The 25,419-nt window shown below is 36.7% G+C and overlaps 1 protein-coding gene across 6 annotated transcripts in view; it reads left to right on the forward strand.

Annotated features, from left to right (window-relative positions):
• SLC35B3 (solute carrier family 35 member B3) overlaps nt 1-16,883 on the forward strand; it is a 21,495-nt gene extending 4,612 nt beyond the window's left edge. For 2 of the 6 annotated variants that reach the window (XM_010708370.3, XM_010708369.3), the window contains exons 3-10: nt 773-894; nt 2,535-2,689; nt 3,906-4,013; nt 6,789-6,886; nt 9,196-9,288; nt 9,720-9,831; nt 14,323-14,392; nt 15,485-16,883. In XM_010708370.3, coding sequence (XP_010706672.1) covers nt 773-894; nt 2,535-2,689; nt 3,906-4,013; nt 6,789-6,886; nt 9,196-9,288; nt 9,720-9,831; nt 14,323-14,392; nt 15,485-15,635 — 909 coding nt within the window. In that variant the 3' untranslated portion in view covers nt 15,636-16,883. The other 4 variants (XM_031552756.1, XM_019613754.2, XR_002112985.2 and 1 more) reach the window with 3 other exon arrangements.
• Nucleotides 16,884-25,419: the final 8,536 nt, after the last annotated feature.

Below are 25,419 nucleotides of genomic sequence, written 5' to 3' on the forward strand. Positions count from 1 at the left end.
TTTTGGAAGCTCAGCTGAGTCTTCTCAATAAAGCAATGACTGAAAAGGTCTCAAATCATGTTCTTGGTGTGGCTTTCCAAAACACCTAAGAAGATTGTTTAAGTGAAAAAGTTACTATCAAACTTCCAAAGTTAGACAGTTATCAATAAATAAAAGCAGAATCTCAATAGGGAAAATATTAAGCAGCTTTTTTTTTAACTGTTGTTCTTGCTGCCCTATCTACCTATAACTGACACACATGCAATTCTTTATGCAATGCTTGTGTTTTTCCATTGCAAATTGTTCCAGTTTTAAATGTCCCTGCAGCCCACAAATTGGCAAGCTTACAAGTTCTGTTTAATTTAGGCAGTCAGAATTTTAGTTCCATGATCCAAAGTGATGAGAATTACTACTAAATGTGTCTTAGTGGAAATATGTATTTAATTTATTTTGAGCTATTTACAAAATCTTGCTAAAAAGAATCTGCTCAAGTAAATGAACTGGAAAGCAGACTGAAAACCATCTGTAATTTGAGCTAAATATCCATGGATCAAGTGTATCCCTCTGATGAATGATCCATTAATTTCAGTAGATTTAAACCAGCAGTACATTTTTTTTATTGCATTTAGGAGAAACTAATTGTCTTCTTCAGTACTGTGCAAGTTGTGCGTGACAAGTGAATTCTAGTTAATTCTAGCAAGGGCTGGATTTGCATGTACATGAAGGAAAAAAATATTTTGAACATAATGTTTTGGTGTATGTATGTGACCTTGGTGGGGTTTTGTTTTTATAGGAATTGATATTTTCAGTGGAAGGTTTTAAACCTTTTGGTTGGTACCTCACTTTAGTGCAATTTGGATTTTATTCCGTTTTTGGACTAATAGAATTGCAGTTGATTCAGGACAAAAGGAGAAGGTATGTGTTTTTTTCCAAACATTTTGCGTGCTATCAGTCAAAAAAAAAAACATTTTGATGCTTATGATGAATTTATCTTCTGTTGCATCATTGTGAATGTGTTGAGGCATTGTTAGTAGATTCATGATAAAAAACCATCTGAACTTAAAGGGTAGTGTTAAAAAATATTTTGTAAGCATCCACTTAGAATTCAGGCCTGTAAATGGTCTTGTACTGTTGCTTTGTCCCATTTGTGGAGCTTTTTCAATCTGAAAGTGAATTGATACAGACTGACTGTGCTGCTTGGTACTGTTGTGTCTGGAATATCCCAAGTGCACTTAACTGCATTAAACCCCCGAGATTGTTGCAATCTTGAATCCTAAGCATATGGGATATATTGATATGAATCTGTGGCTGTTCTGTGGCTCCCTGCCCAAGTACAGCCTCTGCAATTTGCACATTGAAGCATTCTGGAAGCTTGGATAGAGGCTGTCATGTATGCAAATGTTAAAAGTCCATTAGAACATTATTTCCTAGTTGAGAATAAGCATTGTTGCTTAGAAGTAGTCATCGTTGGCTGACTTCATGCATACTGATTTTAGGTAACAGTATTATTTTATAACAAGTATAACTGAGAACATTTCAAGGTAGGTGGCTTTCAGGCATGCATCAGATAATGTGTAGTTACCTGCTAGACACTGTGTTAACTGGTGTTTATGTTTTCATTTCCAAAATATTTGGTATTGGTTATAGTCCTTGCCCTGGTATGTAAGTTAAGTTGGAAATGTAGCTCCTCCATATATTTTTACTTTTTGTTTTATATAATCCAGGCAACTTCTTGCAGACATTAAAAATCTGTTTCCTAGTTTTTAGTCCATATTCACTCTTAAATTTTATTATAGGAATTATTTGTTAATGAGTATGCCTACATCATATAATGAGTTATGGATCAGACAGCGTTACCACAAGACATCTCCTTATGTTGCTAACTGTGACTTTGAGTGTGACTTTGAGTATGCATAAGAAATAGTAGAACAGATGCACAACAGTTAATTCTGAAAAATTACCAAGTGAACCCAGTGATTGGTAAAAGTTAGTGCTGGATCATCTGTTATCAGATGATCATTTCATCAAATTGAAAAGAACAAACCTGAAAATATTCAAGGAAGATCTTTTATAGCATCTGAATTCCCTCTTATTTCTGTTGAGTTTTTCACTGGTACTTTTTCTACGTTCTTTCTTAGGCCATCAGTGTTAATATGAAAACTTAGACAAACTGACACGGTGACAATGAAAAGACTAAGATTCAGGTTATCTAGGTGTACTGACCTTTTGTGTTTCCTTGACAAAAAACCTAGAGCCTTTGTCTTGTTTTCTTGTTTGATATACTTTCTCAGAAGGAGGTTAAAACATTCTTGTTTGGACACTTTGAGCCATCAAGTTTGTGTCTTCCGTTTGAACAAAATGTAGTGGCAGTAATTGAAAGCAAAAATTTGAAACCAGTCTTTTATGTGCATTTTAAAATTTCTGGTATGGAACAAAAATGAGTGAAAAAAATGATCAAGTTCTATTATGAATACATTCCTTTATATAAATTTTCTAAGCTAAGTCTCCTCTAGTTGCATCTGCAATGCCAACATTCTTATGTTTATATTTTGTAGAATTCCTGGCAAAACCTACATGATAATAGCCTTTTTAACAGTGGGAACAATGGGCTTGTCAAATACCTCTTTAGGATATCTTAATTACCCCACTCAAGTCATCTTCAAGTGCTGTAAACTGATTCCAGTTATGGTAGGCGGGGTTTTTATACAAGGTAAGTGTTGGTCTTGCTGCTTTCTTATTTATTTATCTTTTAGGTTGCAGTCGTGTTCGGAATCCTGTACTTTGCTAAATCCCACTGACTAGAGAGGAACAGGTACCATTTCTCCTATAGGAGGTAAAATGTAAATTTCTGAGGCATCTTCTCAGAGAAGGTTGTTTAAAAAAAAAAGTTGTATGGGTTACTTGCAAAATTTCTGTTTTACGAAGACCTTTAAAATCAATATTACTTTTTCTAAACAAAAACACTTCATAAATGAAGCATTTTCAGTGCTGGTATGGAAAAAAAAACTAAACTAGGATTTAATGATTTGTGAAGAAATCCTTTTTGTTTGAAAACCTTAATTTGTAAGTTGTATCATATTTATTGTTCAAAGTGAAAGGATTTAGTTGGATGTATATCTGACTTCAGTCATCTCTGGCTAATCCCAAAATCATTGTTTGTGTCTGAAGAACAGTAAAAGGGATCTGGAGTACAGTGGATAAAGACTATAGTTATGTGAATAAATTTCAGTGTTTCTGGAGTTAGTAGGTTTAAGTATATTATAATAAAGTTAATGTTTCTTTGGTATACAAGGATTCACTGAGTCAGTTAAGTTCTGCATATGAAAATGTTATGGAGCACTGTCAATAGTTATGCATTCTGTTAGTTTTTGATGTTATAGTTGCAATAGACTGAGCTTGTATAGTGCTCCAGGCCAGCAAAAAATTGTTGGATAGTTTTTATCCAAGCAACAATATGTATTTTTTTATTTGCCTGCTCTCTTTTTCCACTTCCACTTTACATCCTCTCAAACTAGAAGGCAGTTGGGTTTTAAAAGTTCCCAAATTGCCTGTTGGTGTTTGGGAATGACTTTTCTCTGAACAATAAGGGCAGTCGAAGTCTCTTGAATAAGAGAAAAATTAAGAAAATATCCAGGTTCTCCTGAATATGCTCAGATGGTGATTTGTTAGGGAGGGTGTGTCTAAGGAGTAAAATTAATATCGATCACAAGAATCAGATAATAGTCTGTTAAGATCCTTCTCTGCTTTAGGAACTGCTGCTATAGAAGAAACTGATTTCAGTCACTAAAGGCTGGAGCACTAAGTCTTCTGTTGAAGTGAAGGACGACTAAACAGTTTTTCCTTTGCCTTCTAGTCTGCTGACAGGGTAAACACAGAATGCTGAGAGTAATAGAGTCTCATTCATGTTGTTTTTATTGCTTTTGCAGGAAAACGTTACAACATTGCAGATGTGTCTGCTGCCCTATGTATGAGTCTTGGATTAATATGGTTTACCTTAGCTGACAGCACAGTTGCACCAAACTTCAACTTGACAGGTAAAGATAGATTTTTGGAGTATAATAAAATGCAGACTTTTCCTACTGTAAGCATTCCATAAAAGTTTTAAGAGTTCTTGGTGTAGTGCCTCATGTATCCTACTGAAAATACAGGGTTTTTTTTCTGTCTTTGTACTGGCAGATATGTATCTGTGGTAGTAGAGATATTTACTCCAAGCCTTAGTTTTTTAGGGTCTTAAAGCTTAGGAAAATAACCACCCGTTGTGTTGAAATACCACATACTTGTTCTCAAGAAATATTTACTTCCCTGTGAATGCCTTACAATAAATAGGATAAAAATTTAGTCCGAGGATTTTAAAATTGCAAAAGTCTGTCTTTTCCAGTTCAACCTTTCAGTCTTGTTACATTTCAGAACCATTGTATTTATTGATGATTTCACTCTTAGAGTGTAGGCACTGTACATTTTTGCACGTTACATGAAATCAGAAATAAGTAAAACATTCTTATGTTTAAAAACTTAATTGAAAATCTGTTGCAAATGACAGGGGAGAATTGGTTATTCCTAAAATGCATTTTATGTACCTGGTCAGTGTTTGGATTACTGCTGATTTTTGAAGTACATTTGAATAATCAAATAATCAGTTTTTAGTGTATTCTTCCTTTACAATTCTGAGATTAATGACAGTAACCATTATTAGAAATGTTCACTGCGGAACTTTTATTTCTCAACAGTGAAAGCATCAATTTATAAGTTCTATTCATAAAAATATTAATAACTTTTATTAATAATATAAATAAAATTTATTTGATAAATATCATTTTAAATAAAGGCTTTTTATTCTAAGAGAACATTATTTCATCTGGTGTTGTTGATGGTCAAATGGAAAGGTGGTATTTGAACTATATTTTTTGCCTTGCTTATGTGTTAGGTAGTGTGACAATTTTAGTGCTACTGGTAATGGAAGACTTTCTTTTTTTAATAAATCACTCGATTATATAACCTGCTGTGCATTCATGTGTTTGTGGTGCAATTGGGTGGCCACTTAGACAAAATATACTTATTTTGGGTGTAAGAAGGTGATACGCATGTGATTATAGTCTAGTATTCTCTGAATACAGAGACATTCTACTTTTACAGCAGTTCTAGACAACTGCTTCTAAACCTTCAGAGAATAAACAGTGTTGTCTATCAGTTTCTTTCATACATCTCAAATGATTTTGTATACATTGAACTTGAGAGCACTATGATTTGTAGGACATCAGTTCTATGAAAATAGAATGTAGACTTGAATTCAAAACTCTGGGTCTTCCCTTAATAAGGTAATTCAAAATTCTACTGCTCACCTTTTTGTATTCCTTTTTGTCTGTTTTGTTTTATTTACACTCAGTAGAATGCATAGTCTTTGTCCAGTACAAATACTAAAATAAAGCATGAGCAAATGTAAGTTTTGCCCGTGTCACACCCTCAAGAATTTTACAAGTTGTTTATTTTCTTGTTTTGTTTTGTTTTCCTGCTATTGAGTTCCAGCCTCAGTATTGCTGGGTCATAAAAGGTTTTCTTTAGACATGAAAGAGTTCAACAAAGGAAACAAAAACTATCTTCTGCCAGAACAGGTACATATTTGTACATATTTGTAACTAAGGAATAAATATATTTTTCAACGTAGAGCTGGTAATAAGAGCTCAAAAAATTTCCTACCATTACTAAATTAGAGAGGTAGATAACCTAAACAGTTACAAATAATAGAGAATGTCCAGAAGAGAAAGTAGAGGAGAAAAATGTGCCCAAGGAGACAATCTTGAAACATTGATGCTACTGAAACTTCCACAGATCTGTCATTGCAGGTATAAATGGAAATTACCTGTTATTTATAGCAAGAAAAAATACTTCTGTGCAAATTTCTCCATTTTAGACTATAATGTCAGATACAGTTTAGTCTTTTGCAGACTGGAAAGCTGATGCCAGTTTTGATTCTGTAATAACTTTGTTGTGACCAGGTATAAAGCATTAAACCACAGGGTCCATACCTGAACAGTACTTTTTAAAAATGGGATATTTCAGCAATGAAGGATTTTCACAGTGAATCCTCTTGCATTTTTCTTATCACTACATCTAACATTGCCTTTTTTCAGGGGAAATAATATAGGGCTAACTTCTGAAAGGAATGTTATTTGATTATTTATTAAAAAAATACCTAAATAAATGCAGCTGATATACTTTCACTGTTTTTACTACAAGAAAATTAGAGCTTGCTTTTTTTATAGCAATAACCAGATACTCCTATCAAGCCTAGAGGCAGACAGGGCTTGGAACTTGGCTGTTGGGAGGAGTGGGAGTGGACACTGATATACAGATTTGTTAAAACTTCCATTAGTATAATGAAATTTGCTGATATTTGGAGATAACATAGAATCATAGAACGGCTTGGATTGGAAGGAACCTCAGGGATGATCAAGTTTCAAGCCCTTACCACAGGCAGGGCCACCAACCTCCACATTTAATACTAGACCAGGTTGCCCAGGGCCCCATCCAACCTGGCCTTGATCACCTCCAGGGATGGGACATCCACAACCTCTCTGGGCAGCCTGTTCCAGCACCTCACCGCTCTCATAGGAAAGAACTTCCCCCTGACATCCAACCTAAATCTTCCCTCTTTGAGCTTATCAGATATGGATTTGATATGGTATTTTTTTATTACTGTATTGCTGGTTTGCTATTTCTGAGCTTTTTCAGGATAACTATGGAGTGATTTTTATCACTGCTCTGATTTGATAATAAATATTCTTAACAGGTTTTTGTTTTTCTTTTATTAGGTGTGATCCTGATATCCCTTGCACTCTGTGCAGATGCAGTTATAGGAAATGTACAGGAAAAAGCTATGAAGTTGCACAATGGTTCTAATTCAGAAATGGTAAATATTAGTTTCTCATTTAGTAGTCTGTCACAAATTTCAAGATTATTTAAATAATCCGACTAATATTGTTATCTGGGCAGGATAAAGGCTGAATTAATACAGAATTAGCATCCTTTGCAATTTTGAAACATGTTTTGTCATAGACAATGTATGCAATGACAAAACAAGAAATTATATCTGCTTTTCTTTGATATGTGAACAGTTACTTTTTGGGTATGCATCCTTGTTTTTTTTCTAGTTGCTTTTCTATTTTTTTTGTAGGGTTGTTTGGTTAGGGTTCTTTTGTTCGTTTTTTTTCTCTTATGGAGGCTTTTTATTCAAGTGCTGTTTTCTGTATCCAATTTCAAATGTATATTGGAGCTACAAAAACCACAGAATCGCAGAATGGCTTGGGTTGGAAGGGACACTTAAGATCATGTAGTTCTAACCCCCTGCTTTAGACAGGGGCACTCCCTCTAAACCAGGATGCTCAAAGCCCCATCCTGCCTGGCCTTGAATGCTTCCAAGGAGGGAGCATTTTCTATAGGCAGTGAGTTCAGAGTCTTACTACCCTCACTGTAAAGAATTTATTACTAATATCTAGTGTAAATCTACCCTCTTTCAGTTTAAAGCCATTTTCCCTTATCCTGTCTCTATATACCCTTATAAAAAGTTCCTCTTCAGCTTTCTTGTAGGCTCCATTCAGGTACTGGAAGGCCACTGTAACAGTCCCCCTGTAGACTTCTCCAGGCTGAAGAGCCCCAGCTCTCTCAGCTTGTCTTCATAGTGGAGTTTCTCCAGCCCTCTGATCATCTTCGTGCCCCTCCTTTGGACCTGCTCCAACATCTCAATGTCCTTCTTGTGTTGGGGGCCAGAACTTTGCTTTTCATTCTGTATTAGATGAACAGATGTTGTCTTGGCATTTTCTTCCACTTGTAGAAAATCAGCATAGTGATTAAGATCATTAAAGGCTTTGTTTGTTTGAGCCTAGATACTGCATTCTTGGATTCTTTTCAGAGAATTCAGTGCAGAAATGCAAACAATTTCAGAAATTATCTTTCTAGACTTGAGATCATGAGTGAGGATTAAGAGGTCCTCTCAGGGAGCAGGTTTAATGAGCAATGATCCCAAAATACAGTTGGGTAGTGAAGGAATGCATCATCCATGGGATCTCTTGCAGAAGTTGGAGCTCACTCTTGATTAAGCAGTTATGAAAAGAGAAAAGATTCTTGTAGATAAAAATCATTTTCCAGAAGAGCAGTTACTATGTCTGATTTTGCCTTATATTTGATTCTAAGGAAAACTGATTTCCCACTTCCTTATGAGGAACTAGCTACGTGTTGTTGAGTCCCTGTTCTGAGAAGTAAGATCATAAATCTGGGGAAAAAGCTGGATGGTTGCAAAGGCAAAGAATTAGAGCCTGACTTTTGTGTGTAAAAACACTGTGCAGAATTAGAGCTCTGAATATCAGTCTGTTTTTTAAGAAGTTGAAAGTAGTTCTGCTATTGAGACATATACTGATTCTCATTTACTGTAGAGGAGTGGCAAGTGTTTCATCTCGTGGCATTATCAGTTGTTAGTATGCTTACTTTTGCAAATAATTGAGATACTGCAACAAGGAAACAACTGATAAAGCCCTTGCCAGAAGAAGCATGTCCATAATTGACACTGAGTTTTGAAAGTGTGCTAAGTCAGTGTTTTCTACTTAGTAACACGTGAAATAGTTTTGTTTGTTATCTGCCTTTCTTGAGGGAAAGGGCCACTAACAGCAGTTGCTTCCCTCCACACCAGTGTGTGTATAGAAGGGCAGCTCCAGCTTCTGAACTTGGCCAGAGCTAATCTTAGGTCAAGATTTGGTATCCCATAGCTATTATGCAGTGTAGTGTAGGTGAGCTGAAGTGACTGTGGCAGCTCATGGTGATTAAATGCACATTTAATGTAAAAAGCTTCTTAATGCGTACAATAAATAGCAGAAATCTATCTGTCTTTGGCATATTATTCAAGCTAATTATATAGTTTTCAGAAGCTTTGTTTGGACTGTGAAATCCTGAACGTGGAGGATTTCAGTCAGCACTGACTTCAGGATACTAACTGTCCAGCTTACAAAAATTTTTCATGTTGTTGTGGGTAGGAAGAAAGATGAATGCTTATTATTCATTTTTCTTTATACATAAGCTGTTACAGGAGTAACTAGTAAAAATATCTTCAAACACTACAAATCCATCTCAGAAACTGAAAATACTAAAGTAGAAAATAAAATGCCTTCAAAGATATGACCCTATTAATATGATATCACCTGGTAATTGTTTTCTTTTAAACTCTTGTAGGTTTTGTACTCTTACTCAATAGGTTTTCTGTATATTTTATTTGGATTAACTTGCACTAGTGGATTAAGCCCTGCAGTAGCATTTTGCTCACAGGTAGGTGTAAAAATTTTTTTATTTATTTTATTATTTTTTTTTTTTTTGCAAATAACCTCAATAGAAAACGTTGCTCTGTATAGTTTAGAAAATCTCACCACTTCTCTAATGTTATGCTTTCATCGTGTAACCTGGTTGAGTTGTATATTTCATGCGTTAAGTATGTTGTTACAGTCTTTATTGTATAAGATAATATGATAATGTTTAAAAAACAAAAACAATGAAATTACAAGACCAAACTTATAAGCCTATAATTTCATAATTATTCTTCCGTTATTTAACTAAAATTAAATAAGGATATTTGCATGAATGCATTCTTGAACAGCTTATTATTGTTCAAGCAGTTGATTAAAGTCTGTAGTTTTGTCATTTTTTTTAATACCTCAGGGTTTGTTTTACATTTTCCTAACAGGCTTTTGTTGTTATTGCAGCATCCAATTCAGACTTATGGTTATGCATTCCTTTTCTCCCTGACTGGATATTTTGGCATATCCTTTGTTCTAGCTTTGATTAAAATCTTTGGTGCCCTTCTGGCCGTAACAGGTATGAACAAATGATGTCTTTGCTGCTTTTGGGATAAAAACTTGAAGTATTTTGTTATTTAGGACAGCTTCTGAGAATTGTTGTTTCTCTGGCCTTTTTTTCTCTTGTTTGTGCTGATGATGTTGGTTTGTTTAGAAGGCTTATTTCTGGTGTATATTTGGGAACTTCCTCCTCCTTTTCCTGCTGCAGTTTCAACATAGCAGAGCATATTAAGTAGCATTGTGCAGGTGGCTTATGCTATGTTTTAATACAGAAACAGCACTATTCTAAAAGGAGGAACGCAGCCAAGATATAAGGAAAAGATGAGTGTTACTTGAAACATGGAAGAAAAACATATTCAAGTAAGGCATGGCAGGCACCTTAAGCATAGAATTTCTGGAGATTTCCAACAAAAAACATTGTTAGGAAAGGTATGAAGGATTTCTCTGAAGATTTTGTGCATATCCACACATTTTTAATGGAATGCTGCTGTAGCAATGTTAAGTATACACTAAAAGTCAGTTCAAAATAAACTCAAGTGGAACAAATTCTGACTCTTGCGACAGTTTATTCAGTTTTTTATTAAATGGAATGCAATAAAGAGTATTTGTTTTGGAAGTTAAGATGTAAACTAAACCGACTTCTCCTGGACTGTAATGTTAATGGCAGAAGCAGACAGTCTAGCCTTTTGGTTCTTCTTTTAGGCTTACACAGCAACTGGCCCCAAAATAGAAACAGTTGTATTTTCTGTTGAATCTTAGTGCAACATATATCAACTATGTCAAGAAAAAAAGATGTGAAGTACAAATGTAAAGTATCAGTAATATATTGAAAACATTTTTCCCAGTCACCAGTGTGACTAGCTGCGTGTGTATGTATAACAAATTGAATCTCTCAGGTATGTTAAAGGCTGCTGTAATCCTCTCCAAGTTAAGAAAGTCACTAAATGCCATTGTGCCTGTTCTTGCAACAGTTCAATTAACAGTGCAATTAAAAAGTTGTGATGTGATGCTCTGACTTGAGTATTTTTCTGTGAGTAAATGCAAGTCAGACCTATCTGTGCTGACAATCCCCAGGTATGTATCCCAGTTGCTGAGGAAAAAGTGGACTTGAAATGAGAGGCAGTCACAACCATTACGGATTTTCAATCTCCATAGGTAGTCAGACTTGACTCTTAGCCCATCTATAACTGGGCATAACCTTCATCTTGAGTAATCAGTCATCTGGAAAAGTCACGTAGAGAGACTGAAATCTTAATAGTTAAAATTGTCAGGCTCTGTATGAGTGAGTAGACAGCTAGTACCAGTCTCAGCACTGCACTGACAAGTAATGTCATCTAGTTGTACGTGGTCTTTATTAATATGTTAGTTGATGTATGCCTTAGAAGCAATGAAAAGTGTTAAACGTACTCCGTTTTGAAGGCCAACTGTATTGCTTCCTAGAAAGAATTGAGCTTATTGATAACTTTGTCTACCCAAGATCCTTAAAGGAGGAACAGTATGTAGTTAAATCAAAGAAACTGCTGATAAGACAAATAACAGAAATTGTTCGCATTAAGTCTGTTGTGTGTTGCATCTGTCTCTGTGAAGTTTTGACAAATTTTAGCATGAGATGCTGCTACCTGAGTGTAGCAAAGCTACAGCAAAATGATGTGGCTATTGCAAGTGAATGAGTGTTTTCAACTTGTATCACAGTGTGTTTGTAAACAGTCAGCTGAAGTGTTTACATGTTGGAATATCCTCAACCATCAAGATAAACAGAAATGACCTTGCTGTTAATTTTAGCAGTAGTTAATTGTAGTGTTAACATTTTTAATGTATCTCACAACACTGTAGGAAAAGTCTTAAGGAGCTTGATTGTTTTTCAGCATCTTTCTGTATGTCTGCTTTCAGACTACCCCTGAAATTACTGTTCTTTATTATGTGCAGCTGCTGGAATAGTGAATTGTTTGCCTGAACAGCACTGCTGCTTCCAAATTTACAAAATCACCTGTGTGAAGTGTGAATTTTTCCAAAAAATTGGCCTTAGCCTATCTAGCTTCTCTTGTTGCATGTGTAATTGTTACAGCATTCTATAAGAATGGTTACATCAGGATCATTCCTTCCTCAGGTTACCTTTTCTTAAAACTTCAAACATCAGTCACAAGGGACTGGGGTGGGGAGGTGTAGCAAGATGCCATGGAACTGCTTTGCTCTCCTCCCTCTCCCCCCAAAAGCTGGTTTCTGTCAGGTAACGCTCTACTTCATTTGCATTAGTGGAGAGGAACATACATCCAGTTATTTTCTGGCCTGAAAATTGCATGCTCTGATTTTCTATTAATTCTTCTCTGTAGCACTACAGTATTTGTTTTTATTGAAGTTTAGTGCATCTAATGGCTGGAAGTTGGCCCAGATAAGAGGCTTGGTTCATGTGTTAAAGCAGCTCTTAAAAAATTTTAGAAGAAGTACCTACCTGTGGTAAAAATTGCTTAAGAGTGCTGTGGAATAGCAAAATCTTCCCAGATTTCCTTGTGTCTAACCTTGACAATCCTAACACTTGAACCCTTTCTGTGTTGGCCTTAGCAATGTGAAAAGGTTTATTGTGCCTTGGAAGAACAACTGCATTCATTACTGTCCCCCTGTCAACCCTCCCCCTTATTGGAGAGAGTGGGGTGATGGAGTTTAATGAAAATTGTATTTCTATTAGCAGAATGAGAAATTATCAGACTTAATCAGGAAAAAGAAGAAAAGGCACTTAATTTAGAAGGAAATGGTTACATAAATATTTTAATTAATAACTGATTTGAAAGAACAGAAGTAATCATGATTAGAAAAACTGAATTTAACCATTTTTTAAATTATTCATCTGTAAACTGTTTTCTAATTAAAACTCAATTTTTTTTTTCATTCGCGTTTAATTTTTCATGTACCACAAAATCATTCTATTTGATGTGCATAAATTTCTTAAAATATATAGAAATTGAGGTTGGGGCAGATAAAGCAATGATGAAGGCTGTTTCTTCCAGGACTATGTATGCTTTTAAGAGAAAAAATTCAGTGGGAGAAGCTTGTGGGGGATGAAACTTGCTTTAGTGGACAAAAAAAAAACAAAGCATGAGAATACATCTATAGTTATTGTTTGTTTGTTTGTTTTTTTTGTCATGATGTTATGTTAATACTAATGTGGCTGTAGTCATGAGAAGATTTTTTGTCTGTTATAGCAAAAAGTACTTTGTGGTCATTGAAATATTTTCTGCTGCTAAAGAAAATTGTTTTTCTACTGGTACAGGCAATTGTACAAGATTCTTTAACAAATGAAAGCCTATGCTGTCATGTAACACCTTCTCTGGCCCTTCATAGCTGAATTTGCACACCTGGCTGCACTGTTAATGTTTTTCAAGGTTTTCATAATACCTTTACTCATTTACTGTTTGCACGTTTCAGTGATAAATGATGTATGTTTTCAAGTATGCAGTTTACTAGCAATGTTTCATTCTTAATCACAGCATATAGCTTTGGCATTGCAAATAACTGTCGAAAGTTATAGTTAGAGAGTAAGCCGAACAGTTCCCACCTGTTTTGCTAGCAGAATTGTGTTCCCAACTTTTCCTACAACCTTGTCTTTGCTAGTGATGAGATCACATGTGGAAGAAGGCCTTTTAAGTATTTTAGGAAAGCTTACTAATGCATAGTCATTGAAGTCAGGCATCCTCGGTCTTCTAGATTGCTAGCCAAAGTTACATTTCTCTGCACTGCTATATAACTGAAATTGCATTAACTTCAAAAGAATTACAGTATGGCTGGTCTCATTCCACTTAGAAATAAAGCCCAAAGCAACTGTCTAAACCACAGGACCGTGATAAAGTCACATGAGAATGGTGAGAGATTTGGAGTGTCCAAGTCCTGTTGGGTCTGAATCCACTTCTTTCAGCTTTAACAGACCAATGGTTTTAGTTCACCTGATCAGTTACTTGCAGGGATTGTCCATTGCTTTCAGATACTATGAATTGATTAGAGAGAAGCTGTTAAACACCAAGTCTTGTTCTGGGAATTTCTGTGCTTCAGATTCTGGGACTATAGATGACACCATTTGGATGGTGTGCTTGTTTTGCATAACATAGAATCATATAATCCTTGCTAGAGTTGGAAGGGCCCTTTAAAGGTCATCTAGTCCAATTCCCTTGCAATGAATAGGGGCATCCACAGCTAGATTTGGTTGCTTAGAGCCAGGGGCATCCACCTGGGCAGCCTGCTCCAGTGCCTCACAGCCTTTATTGTAGAGTCTTTTTCCTTACATCCAACCTAAACTTATCCTTGCTAAGTTTGAAACCATTTCCCCTTGTACTGATTCATGATTCTAGAGTTATTTTATACTGGAGAGGTGCATCTACAGTTTGCCTTTGCACCAAGGATGACAGTGAGTGTGGCCAGATCCCTAACAATGTAGTAAGGGTGTCTACTAATGTCAGAGGCTGTCTTATATTCTTACGCTGTCAGTGGATTCTTAAAGAAATAATTTTGTTTTCCTCTGCAGTAACAACAGGAAGAAAAGCAATGACAATTGTGCTTTCTTTTTTGTTCTTTGCAAAGCCATTCACATTCCAGTAAGTATTTATAGTTTTAAGTGTATTTTTATGTATTTTATTAAAAGAAAGTTGATCATGGATTTATAACGACAGTAGTTAATCATATTCAGGCTTCAATGGTTTTTGTTCTATATCTTCTACAATGTTGACAGTCTGTTGTAGATTCTGTCTTGATGCTAATCATGGTAGAGAAAATAGTTTCCATTTTCCTAAAGGTCTGGAAGATAAACTGTTCCATGTGTTGGCATTTTTGGTTGTTGCTTTTTAAGAAATACGTAATATCTGGGATTTATGATACTTACTGAATTGCTCAGGTACTTTTCTCCAGGAAGGTTTGGCTAAAGGCAGGCCTTTCTTCAGTATTACACCTTTTCTGAGCACAAGCTTGAATTCTTAGCTAGCCCTTCTTAACAAGTGGAAGACCCTCCTATCCGGGGAGAAAATTAAAATGAAAATTTCTGGGGCTTTGAATTCTTCCCTGATTTAAATCTCAGTGAAGAGTTTTTTGTCCTTGGAAAAAATGCAGCAGAGATACTGCAATGATTTAAATTCTAATTTGAAACAAAACATAATTTAATTTTATTACTATGTGCAAATATGACACTTAAGAACAAAGCATAGAGCTAAATGCCCAGATGGAATTTATTCCAGGTAAAAATGTTGAGGCTTAAAATAACAGGGCTTAAACAAGAAGTGTGCATTAGGAAGTGCAGACGTAAGACACTGAATGAGTGCATGTTTTAGGCCAGTGATAGAGAGAATGGCTCTCCTAAATATAGACAAGGAAAATGTATTAAAACCTCTCCGGTCTACTTTCTTCATATAAGAAAGAACAGTTAATCTTGTTATTTTTTAACTATGAAGCCACATTAATAAACTGCTCATTCAGTACAAGTAAAGGAACGATTGGAGCACAGCAGTAATGGAGATTCAAGGAAATTCTTTCTCCAAATCCATCAACTTGTTTCTTGTTGTATTTTGTGGTGGTTTTTTTTTCTTAACTTCTTCTCTCATTAATTTAGGATTTTTATTTTTATCTGTATATTATAAATATTGTTCAGTATGAAGTGCTAATGGTAACCTCTTTTCTCTCCTTTCTCTCCCCTTCAGATACGTGTGGTCAGGCTTACTGGTTGTCCTTGGAATATTTCTTAATGTTTACAGTAAGAATATGGATAAAATCAAACTGCCTTCACTGTATGGTATTTGGAAAAAAAACGTGGAAGAAAGAAAAACAAGGACGTTGTCACAAACTGTATAGAGAGTGGTTTATGCCATGTCTAGACTCTGACTTCCTGTTTTATTGGAACAGTCTTCAACTGATTCACTTTCCAAAGGGAACATTATTAAAACCAAAGGAGCTGAAGGCATAGTATCTGCTTGCAGATAGCTGGAAATGCACATTTTTGTGAGCCCTTTCTCCAGAGCACTTGAATTCATCGTGAGAAGCATTACAGGCCATTATCAGGTGGCATTATAAGGCAATGAAGGACAGCAGCTCCTGGCAAACCGCTGAGAAGCTGCACTCTGAATGTGACACAGTAGAAGACTTACTTGGGCATTTTAATGATATTGGCCACGTGTCTGATTCCAGATTAGTGTTTCTTAGTCTTTGTTAGTTGTCTGGCTGAGGTAATTTAAATGTAATACTGTATTCACATTTAATGGAACCTAATTAGCAACTGGTTGACCAAATTGCTGTTTTAAAGGTGCAAGATTTAGAATATGGTATGTTGTCACTCTTTGTCACATTAAATAAAAACGTTGTTTTTTTTAATAAGTTACTGATCAGGTCATCACAAAACTTATTTATTGTCATAATTTCCATTTTTATGGAAATCTTAAGGTATCATTTTACTTGGTGGTCATTGCTTGCGAGGAATGAAAATAAGGCTGTTTGAGCAGTCAGCATCTGTGCTTTTACAACAGTGGAAGTGGACTTTGGACATCAACTAGCAACTGAGGAGAAAGAATGACAGTGTAATGATTGAAACAGCAGTGTAAGAAGTTGTAGTTTGCTCATTCTGTGGTGAAGCAACCAACTTATCGTGGCCTATGGCACTCTTTGTCAAAATGATGTGAAGAGATATGAAAGAAGGTTCTCTGAATCAAAGTTCTCTATTTTCAGTGTTGGCCTAAAGAATAACAGCATCTGATACTGTATTTAAGAAATGTATTGTCTCTGTGTGGTAATGAATTTAAGAAGGTTTGGGTACAGACTACAGTTTTCTTCGTTTTATGGTAGGAGGAGACAGTTTACTTCCAGTCTTTCATTGTGAATTTGGGAAGATTGAGTCCATTTCTCTCTCTAGCTTTTGTTTTGTTTTCAATTCACTTTGAATCACTCGCCTTCTCTTTCATTTTATGTATTTAACACTGGCACTTTAAAAATACAGATCACTTTATAGTTGATCGTTCTCACACAGTCATGGTAGTTCTTGTTGTCGCATCCCTTATGTGCTGTAAGCTTGTTTTGTGTTGTTTCATAAAAAATTGATGACTTATTCAACTTAGACAACTGTAATTTTGATAATAGAACTGTGAGATCAGAAAGAGTGTAAGAACTGAAAAACTACACAGGATGTTTTGCCTTCTGCCAAAAATGTTTGTGAAAGTAAACAAAATGTGCATGCAAAATGTTTGCCAGACATTTGGGAAGAATTGCAGTTCCAAGGAGCTTGTAATCAAAGCACAGATCTAAAAATGTGCCTTAAATTTTGCTTACTGACTTGGTAGCCAGCATATGTCATATTAGGTGTGATATAAAATAGAACATGGACTAACATAGCCGTGTTAGCATGATGGGTCTAATAAGTGGAGTGCAGAGCAGCAGTAACAAATGTGTACTGTTTCAAATGCTCAGGCTACTGTATGGGCTGAAGAGCTTTGCTCATTTGCACATTGTCAGCAAGTCGTTAGGTGGAGAGGTGTAAATTTGACATGTATGCACCTTGAAATAAAGAGAGGAAGGACCTGCCATAGTTATCATCAGTGTCCATATTGCAGTCCAAGTTGTGTGTGAGACATGGGAAAAGGGTTATAATTTTAGATTTGGTGGAAGAGTGGATTTTGGAGCAAATCTTTTCCCTTTATTCCCATTTTTCCCTAAATTAAGTTGCTCTTTGCAGTGGATTTATCTATCAGGCTTAAAAGAGAGGTGGCTTTTGAACCAGTGAAAAGGAAGCAATTACAGAACATTGGCAACCCAGTTCATCTTCATGGAATTGGTAATTAGCTTCTGAGCATCAGTTTGGACAGTATTTCAGTCTCAGTTTTGCCATCTGTAAACTGTCTGTTACTAAGCGTTACTGGACTTCCAGGAACCAAATTATGTGAAAGCTACCATACATATATAAAGTCAAAAGAAACATAATTAATTTGCTATCTGTTTTCTATAAATACTCGAGAAATCATTCCCAAAGTTTCTCATAGGAATTAGGATACACTACATAGCTTGCAGAACTTCGAACTATCAAACTGACCTACTGAGTTCCATTGCTAAACTGAGTCCCATCATGCCACTTGCACACATCTGATAATGCAGTTTTGTCTTTCTTTTATCTGGAGTGCATAAAATTCACAATATTGGCCTTTTAACACTAGCCTTGTAATTTACTCTGTTGTCTATGAGACTGACTTACTGGAGCACACATCAGGGGAAGTTGGGGTTTTATGTTTTTTTAACTGTAGAAAAGAGTTTTTAAAATTCTTTTACAGGTGCTTGGTACTTTAAAATCTGATTGTGTAGACAAATGCTAGATTATCATGTTCATAGCATATATTTAGGAGTCAGATTTTTGTTCTCATGGGTGTGAATTCAGCAATTGTTACTCAACAATTGTTGGAGGGAAGATTTAGGTTGGATGTCAGGGGGAAGTTCTTTACTATGAGTGGTGAGGTGCTGGAACAGGCTGCCCAGAGAGGCTGTGGATGATCCTCCCATCCCTGGAGGTGTTCAAGGCCAGGTTGGATGGGGCCCTGGGCAGCCTGGTCTGGTATTAAATGTGGAGGTTGGTGGCCCTGCATGTGGCAGGGGTTGGAGCTTCATGATCCTTGAGGTCCCTTCCAACCCTGGCCATTCTGTAGTTCTTTAACAGTATGTAAGAAAGTTAAAGAAGTTGCTTACTGAAATGAGAGGAGCTCATGATTTGCCACTTGTCATGATCTGTGCAGTTTCATGCTTTTGTTGAGATGTTAAGAAAATCTTCATTTCAGTGAATTGCTGTAATTTTTTAATGAGCCTTATAGTACACGCAAGTAAGAGAACCTGACAAGCCTCAAAGTGTTCTTATTACAGAATTTTGATTTAGGATCTTCTGTACTGTGTATGTCTATTGTTTTATGTTGTCTGTGAAATACAAGTAAGGGCCTGTTTACAAAGTAACTGTAAATTCTTTATTGTTTCATGCGGAGGGCACTGACATTGGGGTATTGCTGACTTTCCTTGATGTTGCTATGTAGGCTAATCGAAATAACTGTTGCAATTTCAGATTCATTAGCTCCTGGACTCTTTACAGTAGGCATTATGAAACTACAGAAAAAAGATTGATTCTGTCACCATAAAATTTACTGTCTAAACATAATGTGAAGTGGTTGTTTGCTGTTCTTGTGCTACACGTCTTTCTCCTCTGCACAAAAACTGAGTTACAGGATATCGCTATGAGGCTGAAGGTCACACTAAAATTTAGGGCAGTGTTTCTGATGTCAGCTATCTACTACTGTAATACCATCCACTTCTGCCTCCTTCGTAGGACGAGGGGAGCTCTAATTTCCTGAATTAGTATGCATTTGCAGTTGCTTTCACATTACATTTTTGCATTTATTTGGTACACTTGAATAGAAAAGTAATTGACTGTGCAATGGATTTCTTCGGTATTTCACTAGATCAGTACCATTGAACTGCTAATTATTCTAGTATTAATATATATAAATGGTGTAGAACTAATGCTCAGAACCCTTTCCTAAACCTACAGTGTTTCCTGATGCTGCATTTGACTGTTAGGGGTTTTTGGTTGTTTTCTTTTTAATCTCTCCTATGCTGTGAATTTACCAAGTACTTTTAAGACTTGGACATACAGCATTCCTATTTGTTGCCCTTACTTTCCCAGTTGTCTGTCTGTCTTCTAGATGTTCTTTACCTTTTTGCATGCTGTTTTGATGCACTGTGGGTTGTTTCAGCTTTCTGTTCCTGCTTTAAGAACTCCCATCATACAAATCGGTCATGTTTCAGATCTGTTATGACAGCCTGGTCAATTCTTGTAAATCCTTTTTTCTCCCTGAACCTCTTATAGATTCCATTATTTTGGAAAGGTCTTGCCAACTGCATTTATGGGTTAACTTCTTGACCTCATTCCATCTTTCCATCTTCCAGGAAAATCTCCCTTCTCATTAGCTTGCCTTTGAGAACAGAGGAGATAAATTAAGTCTTTTTTTTTTTCCTCTTTTTTGGTAATAAGTGCATTCCTTTCTAACTTTTATTGTTTCTTTCTACCTCCCATGCTTCCAGGCACAAACAAGCCCTTATCTTACATTTGACCACTGCTTGTTCAATCATGGAAACTTGTTGGACTGTTTATTGTTCTGGAAAGTGTACAGAATTGTAAGTATATTCCAGAGGGCAGGAAATAATAAGAAAGCTAAACTTCACAAGTTAGGAAAGCAGTGAAATGGATTCACACTTCTATTTTCTAGAGGGATTTTATGTATGGTACAGGTAACATCTCAGAAACTTAGTGAAAGATTTTGTTTACCTGTTTAAAAAAATCTATATTAACATTTATATTTAATATAAAAATTCTTATTATTCAAGCTGTTTATATACACTAATTTTAGACTCGCCATGAGGCAGAAAAATCTTCTCTCTGTTTCACTGATGAAGCAGAGATAGTGTCTTGCCCATAGTTGTCTTAGTACTAGGTCTGTGGTGAACAGGGAATAGATTTTAATACTCTCAGTTGCTCTATCTGTACCCCAAGTCCCACAGAGCCCTTCCATACCAGCAAAGGATGAAATGGTACCATAAGTTCCGTTTCACACCAGTGTTAGAGACCTTAAATTGTTTCTACTTGCTGTTCTCTGTCACTATAACTTAGAGTGAAAGTAAGAGAGATATAAAATAGGCTTTTTGCATTTTGTTTAAAGCTTCTTTGCATTATGTGCATTGTTACTGATTTTTGGTTTGTTCAGTTTCCTACAATCAGTGCTATGGAAACAAACCAGAGTGAAGCAGTAGCTGAAAATCAAGGATATTTTGCTTCTCCTGCAAGTGACTGGTTGGAATGTTGCCCATTTTGCTACAGGTCAAATTCTGCTGCCATTTGAAAGCTAAAAAAGAAGCTAAGCAGAATAAGAAAGGACACATACTTGCAGGTAAGTTACTCACGACCATCTTAGCCTTAATTTGCATTTAAAAGTCCAGCTAAATAGTTGACCTCATGAGTGAAACAGTGATAGCAACAGGAATTGTACATATCCCTTCTGTAACTCAAAACATAGCTTAAAAGTTAGAAGTGCTCTTGGAAGAGAGTTGAGGGGGAGGCATGGCTCTTGACTACTGTGACTGAGAAGAGAAAAGCCACATTATCCAGTGGAGAACAGTGTTGTTGAGAGATAAATGGCTTCTCTGCTGCTCTCTGTGTCTTTAAATGTAGCCTGCTATATCAGTATCTACTGCCTAATCCCATAAATCTGCTTATTCTTGCATGCAGGTAAAGGTATACCTATTTATGTTGAACTTGATGGGTGTTTCAGTGTGAAATAAACAAGATTTGGACAATCATGGACATTTCTACAAGGGGGATTTGGGGCCCCTGAGAGGCTTTAATGCATAAAGCAAAGTTCACGTAGGCTTCAGGCAGAACTATGCAGTATTTAAGCTCTTTAAGATTTAACATGCCTTTAATCTTTTGTTGAACTAGCCTTAAGTTAGGATTATTTCCTTTGCCTACTATCCCAATTTTGGTACTGGAAAATCACTTTAGTGAGAAATAGGCTAAAACCTGTCCTTAGTATGCAGTTCAAGTTAACAGCTGGTGGTGTCCTATGCCTGCTTTACACTATCCAGTACAGTGCATCTGACAGAGTGCTCAAACTTCTTCATTTGAAGATCATAGTCCTGCTGTTAGGCAACATCAGCATCTAATTTTACCAAAAGAAAAACTTTACATAGCGATATATGTAAAAAAAAAAAATGGTTTAAAAGTAGCTAATCCTGGGTATGAATCACACCTAATTTCCCTGAACTCCTTTATCCTTAGTAAGGTTTGCAAACCCCATCTCTCCCAGGATTAAAGCAGCCCAAGATTAAGCAGTTGGGTTTATATGCTTTGCTGGTATGTGACCAAGTGTTGGCTAAGCTTTAGGAACCCCAGGCATACAGGTTGCATAAATTGACCTTTTTAGATTTGCTAAATTTTACAGTACAGGACAACTTCAATATTTGTTTCTTTCACAGATAGAAGCTCCTTTTTCCACCTCCAAGAATTTGAAGCATAGACAGTGCAAATTATACGTATTTAGTTTCTAGGTAGAAATGTTGCTATTTGAGGTAGTTATCTCTTCCTGTTGAGAGATGAATTTCTGTTGAGAACGGGTGTTGCTGTGTATTAGAAGGGTGTGGTGCAGTATCTTAATGGGATTACATTTCTGCACTGTGATAGGATGAGGAGAGAAAGTAAAAGGAGAGAAATGATAACTCAGATCACTGAATAACTGAATATCTTAAGTCAGAAGGGACTCATAACGATCATCAACTCCATCTCCTGACCCCACACAGGACCACCCAAAATTCAAACCCTGTGTCTGAGGGTGTTGTCCAAACAGTCTTTGAACTCTGGCAGCTCAGGGCAGTGACCATGGCCCTGGGGAGCCTGTCCCAGCACCCAGCCAGCCTCTAGTGAAAACCCTTTTCCTGATATCCATTCTGAACCTCTCCTGACACAGCCCCATGCTATTCCCTTGAATTATATTGCTGTTGTCAGAGGGCAGAGATCAGAGCTGCCTTTCCACTTCCCTTGTGAGGAGCTGTAGGCTGCAGTGAGGTCTCCTGTTATTCTTCTCTGGGCTGAACAAACCAAGGGATTTCAGTGGTTCCTGACATGTCTTCCCCTCTAGAGCCTTCACCATCTTCATAGCCCTCTTTTGGATGTTCTGTAATAGTTTTATGACCTTTTTGTGCTGTTGTGCCCAAACCTGCATACAGAACTCAAGGTGAAGCTGCTTAGCACAGTTTGGAGAGAGGAAATCACTTCCCTTGACATAATAATAATGTGTGTTAGAAGGGTGTGGTGTATTATCTTAATGGGATTACATCACACTGTTCATTCATTTTCAACTTCTTGTCAACTAAGACCCCCAAATGTTTTTCAGTAGAACTGCTCTTCAGTCTCTTATCCAACGTGTAGCCAAGGTTGCCTCTTCCCAGGTGCAGAATATGGCCCTTGCTCCTTAAACTTCATGCAGTTGATGATTGCCCAGCCCTCTAATTTGTCTCAGATCTCTTTGCAAGGCCTTGTCTGCCCTTAATGGAGTCAGCAGCTCCCCCCAATTCCATATCATCATCAAACTTGCTCAGAACACCTTTTAGTCCTACATCCAAGTCACTTATGAAAACATTAAAGAGAACTGCCTCTAAACTGGAGTCCTGCAGAGCCGTGATGGTCACCAGCCTGATGTAAGCCCATGTACAATAACCTATAGGACCTCATCTATCAGCCAATTCTTCAGCCATCCCATTCTGTTTCTGTCTACCTGTGTGCTGGACATTTTGTCAAGAAGAATACTGTGAGAAACAGTACTGAAAACTTACTGAAGTTCAAGAAGATGTAAACTGGCTTCCTTTGGTCAACTAGATGGATGATCTTGCCATAAAATCGGATTAAATTAATTAAGCAAGACCTCCTCATCAACCCACAATGGCTGTGACCAATGACTACAATGTCCTTCACGTGTTTTTCAGTAACCCCCAACATAATTTTTTCCATAACTTTACCAGATACTGAAGTCAGATGGACAAGCCTGTAATTACCAGGTTCTTCTTTCTTGACTTTCTTGAAAATTGGAATAATGTTTACCAGCTTGCAGTTAACTCGGGCCTCTCCAGATTCCCAGGACCATTTAAAAATAATTGAGACAGGTCTCCCAGTGACATCAGCCAGCTCTTTGAGTACCCTAGGATGAATTCCATTGCATCCCATGAATTACATGCGTCCAGATAGAGCAGCAAATCCAGCAGAAGTTCTGTGCTGGCTGTCAGTTGGTTGCTACCATAGCTTGGAGGTGACAGAGCCCAGAATCAGTGTTGAAGACAGAGGTGAAGAAGGCATTAAAAGTCTCTGCTTTATCTATGTCCCTGTTTGTAAGATGATCATTCCCATATCAAGGATCAAACCAATGTTCTCTCTGGATTTCCTTCTGTTGTTTTTAAATACATTAACAACAATAACAACAACAAAAAAACCCTTTTTATTGTCCCTCACAATATTAGCCATCTTCAACTCTAACTGAGCTTTGGCTATATGAATGTTCTCCCTACAAAGGCAAGTAGTCTTCCCATGTTGCCTGAACTTGCTTCCAGTGTCCCTATACTTACTTGTTTTTCACCAGATGTGCATGGCAGCAATAGCAACGTGATACCAATAGCAACTAATTCTTGGCTATCCTGATTATCCACAACATAATGTTGAACGCAGTACAACACAACACAGGTTTCAGTAATGACATTAAGAATCATGACAAGGATTTTTCAAAGCAATTTAAGATAATTTGAGTTTTGTTGAACCCTGATGGTTTTCCTGTTCTGAAAATGTCAAACTCAAACTATGGGGTTACACCACAGAAGAGAGTGCTCTATGCTGTATCTGCATGTGCAAAGCTTGCTTCCCTTATGGACACACAGCATGAAGACAGATTCATTTCAAATGTCCACCTTGGTCAGAAACACTCATTTTCACCATTCTGAGACCTCACTTTTAGAAACAGAGTGGTTCCTCTCAATTACCATCTTTGCAAATCCTTCAGAGTACATAACAGTTGTGCCACACTGAAAATGAGGGAACCATATTTGGCAGATATGCAGGTGGCTGTATGTGGTTTAATACGACGTTTCTTTGGGCTGCTAGATTTTTTTCTTCTATAGCTATGACTGTTGGATGAGCTTATCTGTCTCTCTCTCTGATAATTACTAAAATTACTAGATTTTATTTTTTGTTATTTTTTTAGGAAGCACGGATGTTTGCCTGTACAGTTTATGGAGCTTCAGGGTGATATTTTCTTTGTATTTTTTTCCAAATTAACATTCTGTGAGGCAGAGAATTCTTCATAAGTAACTTTCAGTATCGACCCTTTATCCTCTCTGTTTAGCACATTATTGAGACTCACAGGGAGAGCTATCTGCAGCCCTTCTTCCATTTGTTCATTTCTATTACCACAATAGTTCTTCAATAGAATTGGTAACCTGTGTTATTTTCTCAGCCTTGTGTAGTAAATAATGGTACATGCCTGAAGCTCATCAAAACAGCAAATAGGATGGCATATAACACATCATCCTTTCAAAATTGCTACGGCAGGGAGGGATGGCAGTGCATCCATTACCTCTGTTATTTCTCACAATGAAAGCTTATTTTTTCTGCCTGCGGATGGCAAGGCAGCTACAGAAAAAGCTGAGAGCTACACAAGGAAGTGCTCCTTCTCATGAACATAGTTTCTTGTTGTTCAAAGTGTAACCTACACCAGCTTGTTCATCGTATTATCTCTGTATTTGTGCCTCTGTTTGCACCCTTTCCTTTTCTCCCCTCTAGTCTAACTGGAGATTACCACTTTAAAGCCTGGTATCATGGTTGCTACTCTACAAGAAATTTCTCTATAATTTAGCACCACAATAATTTAGACACTTTTCTCACAGGCTTATCCTTACATCATCTTTTTGAGATAGGGGTATATGACTGTTTATGGAAAGACAGTCATGAATTGCTGAAAATCAACTGGTTCCTCTAAAGTTTTGCTCCTTCACATGGATGTCAGACACATAAGTTTGCCTCCATCATTTT

The sequence above is a fragment of the Meleagris gallopavo genome, chromosome 3 (assembly GCF_000146605.3).
Source record: "Meleagris gallopavo isolate NT-WF06-2002-E0010 breed Aviagen turkey brand Nicholas breeding stock chromosome 3, Turkey_5.1, whole genome shotgun sequence".
NCBI classification, from domain to species: Eukaryota; Metazoa; Chordata; class Aves; order Galliformes; family Phasianidae; genus Meleagris; species Meleagris gallopavo.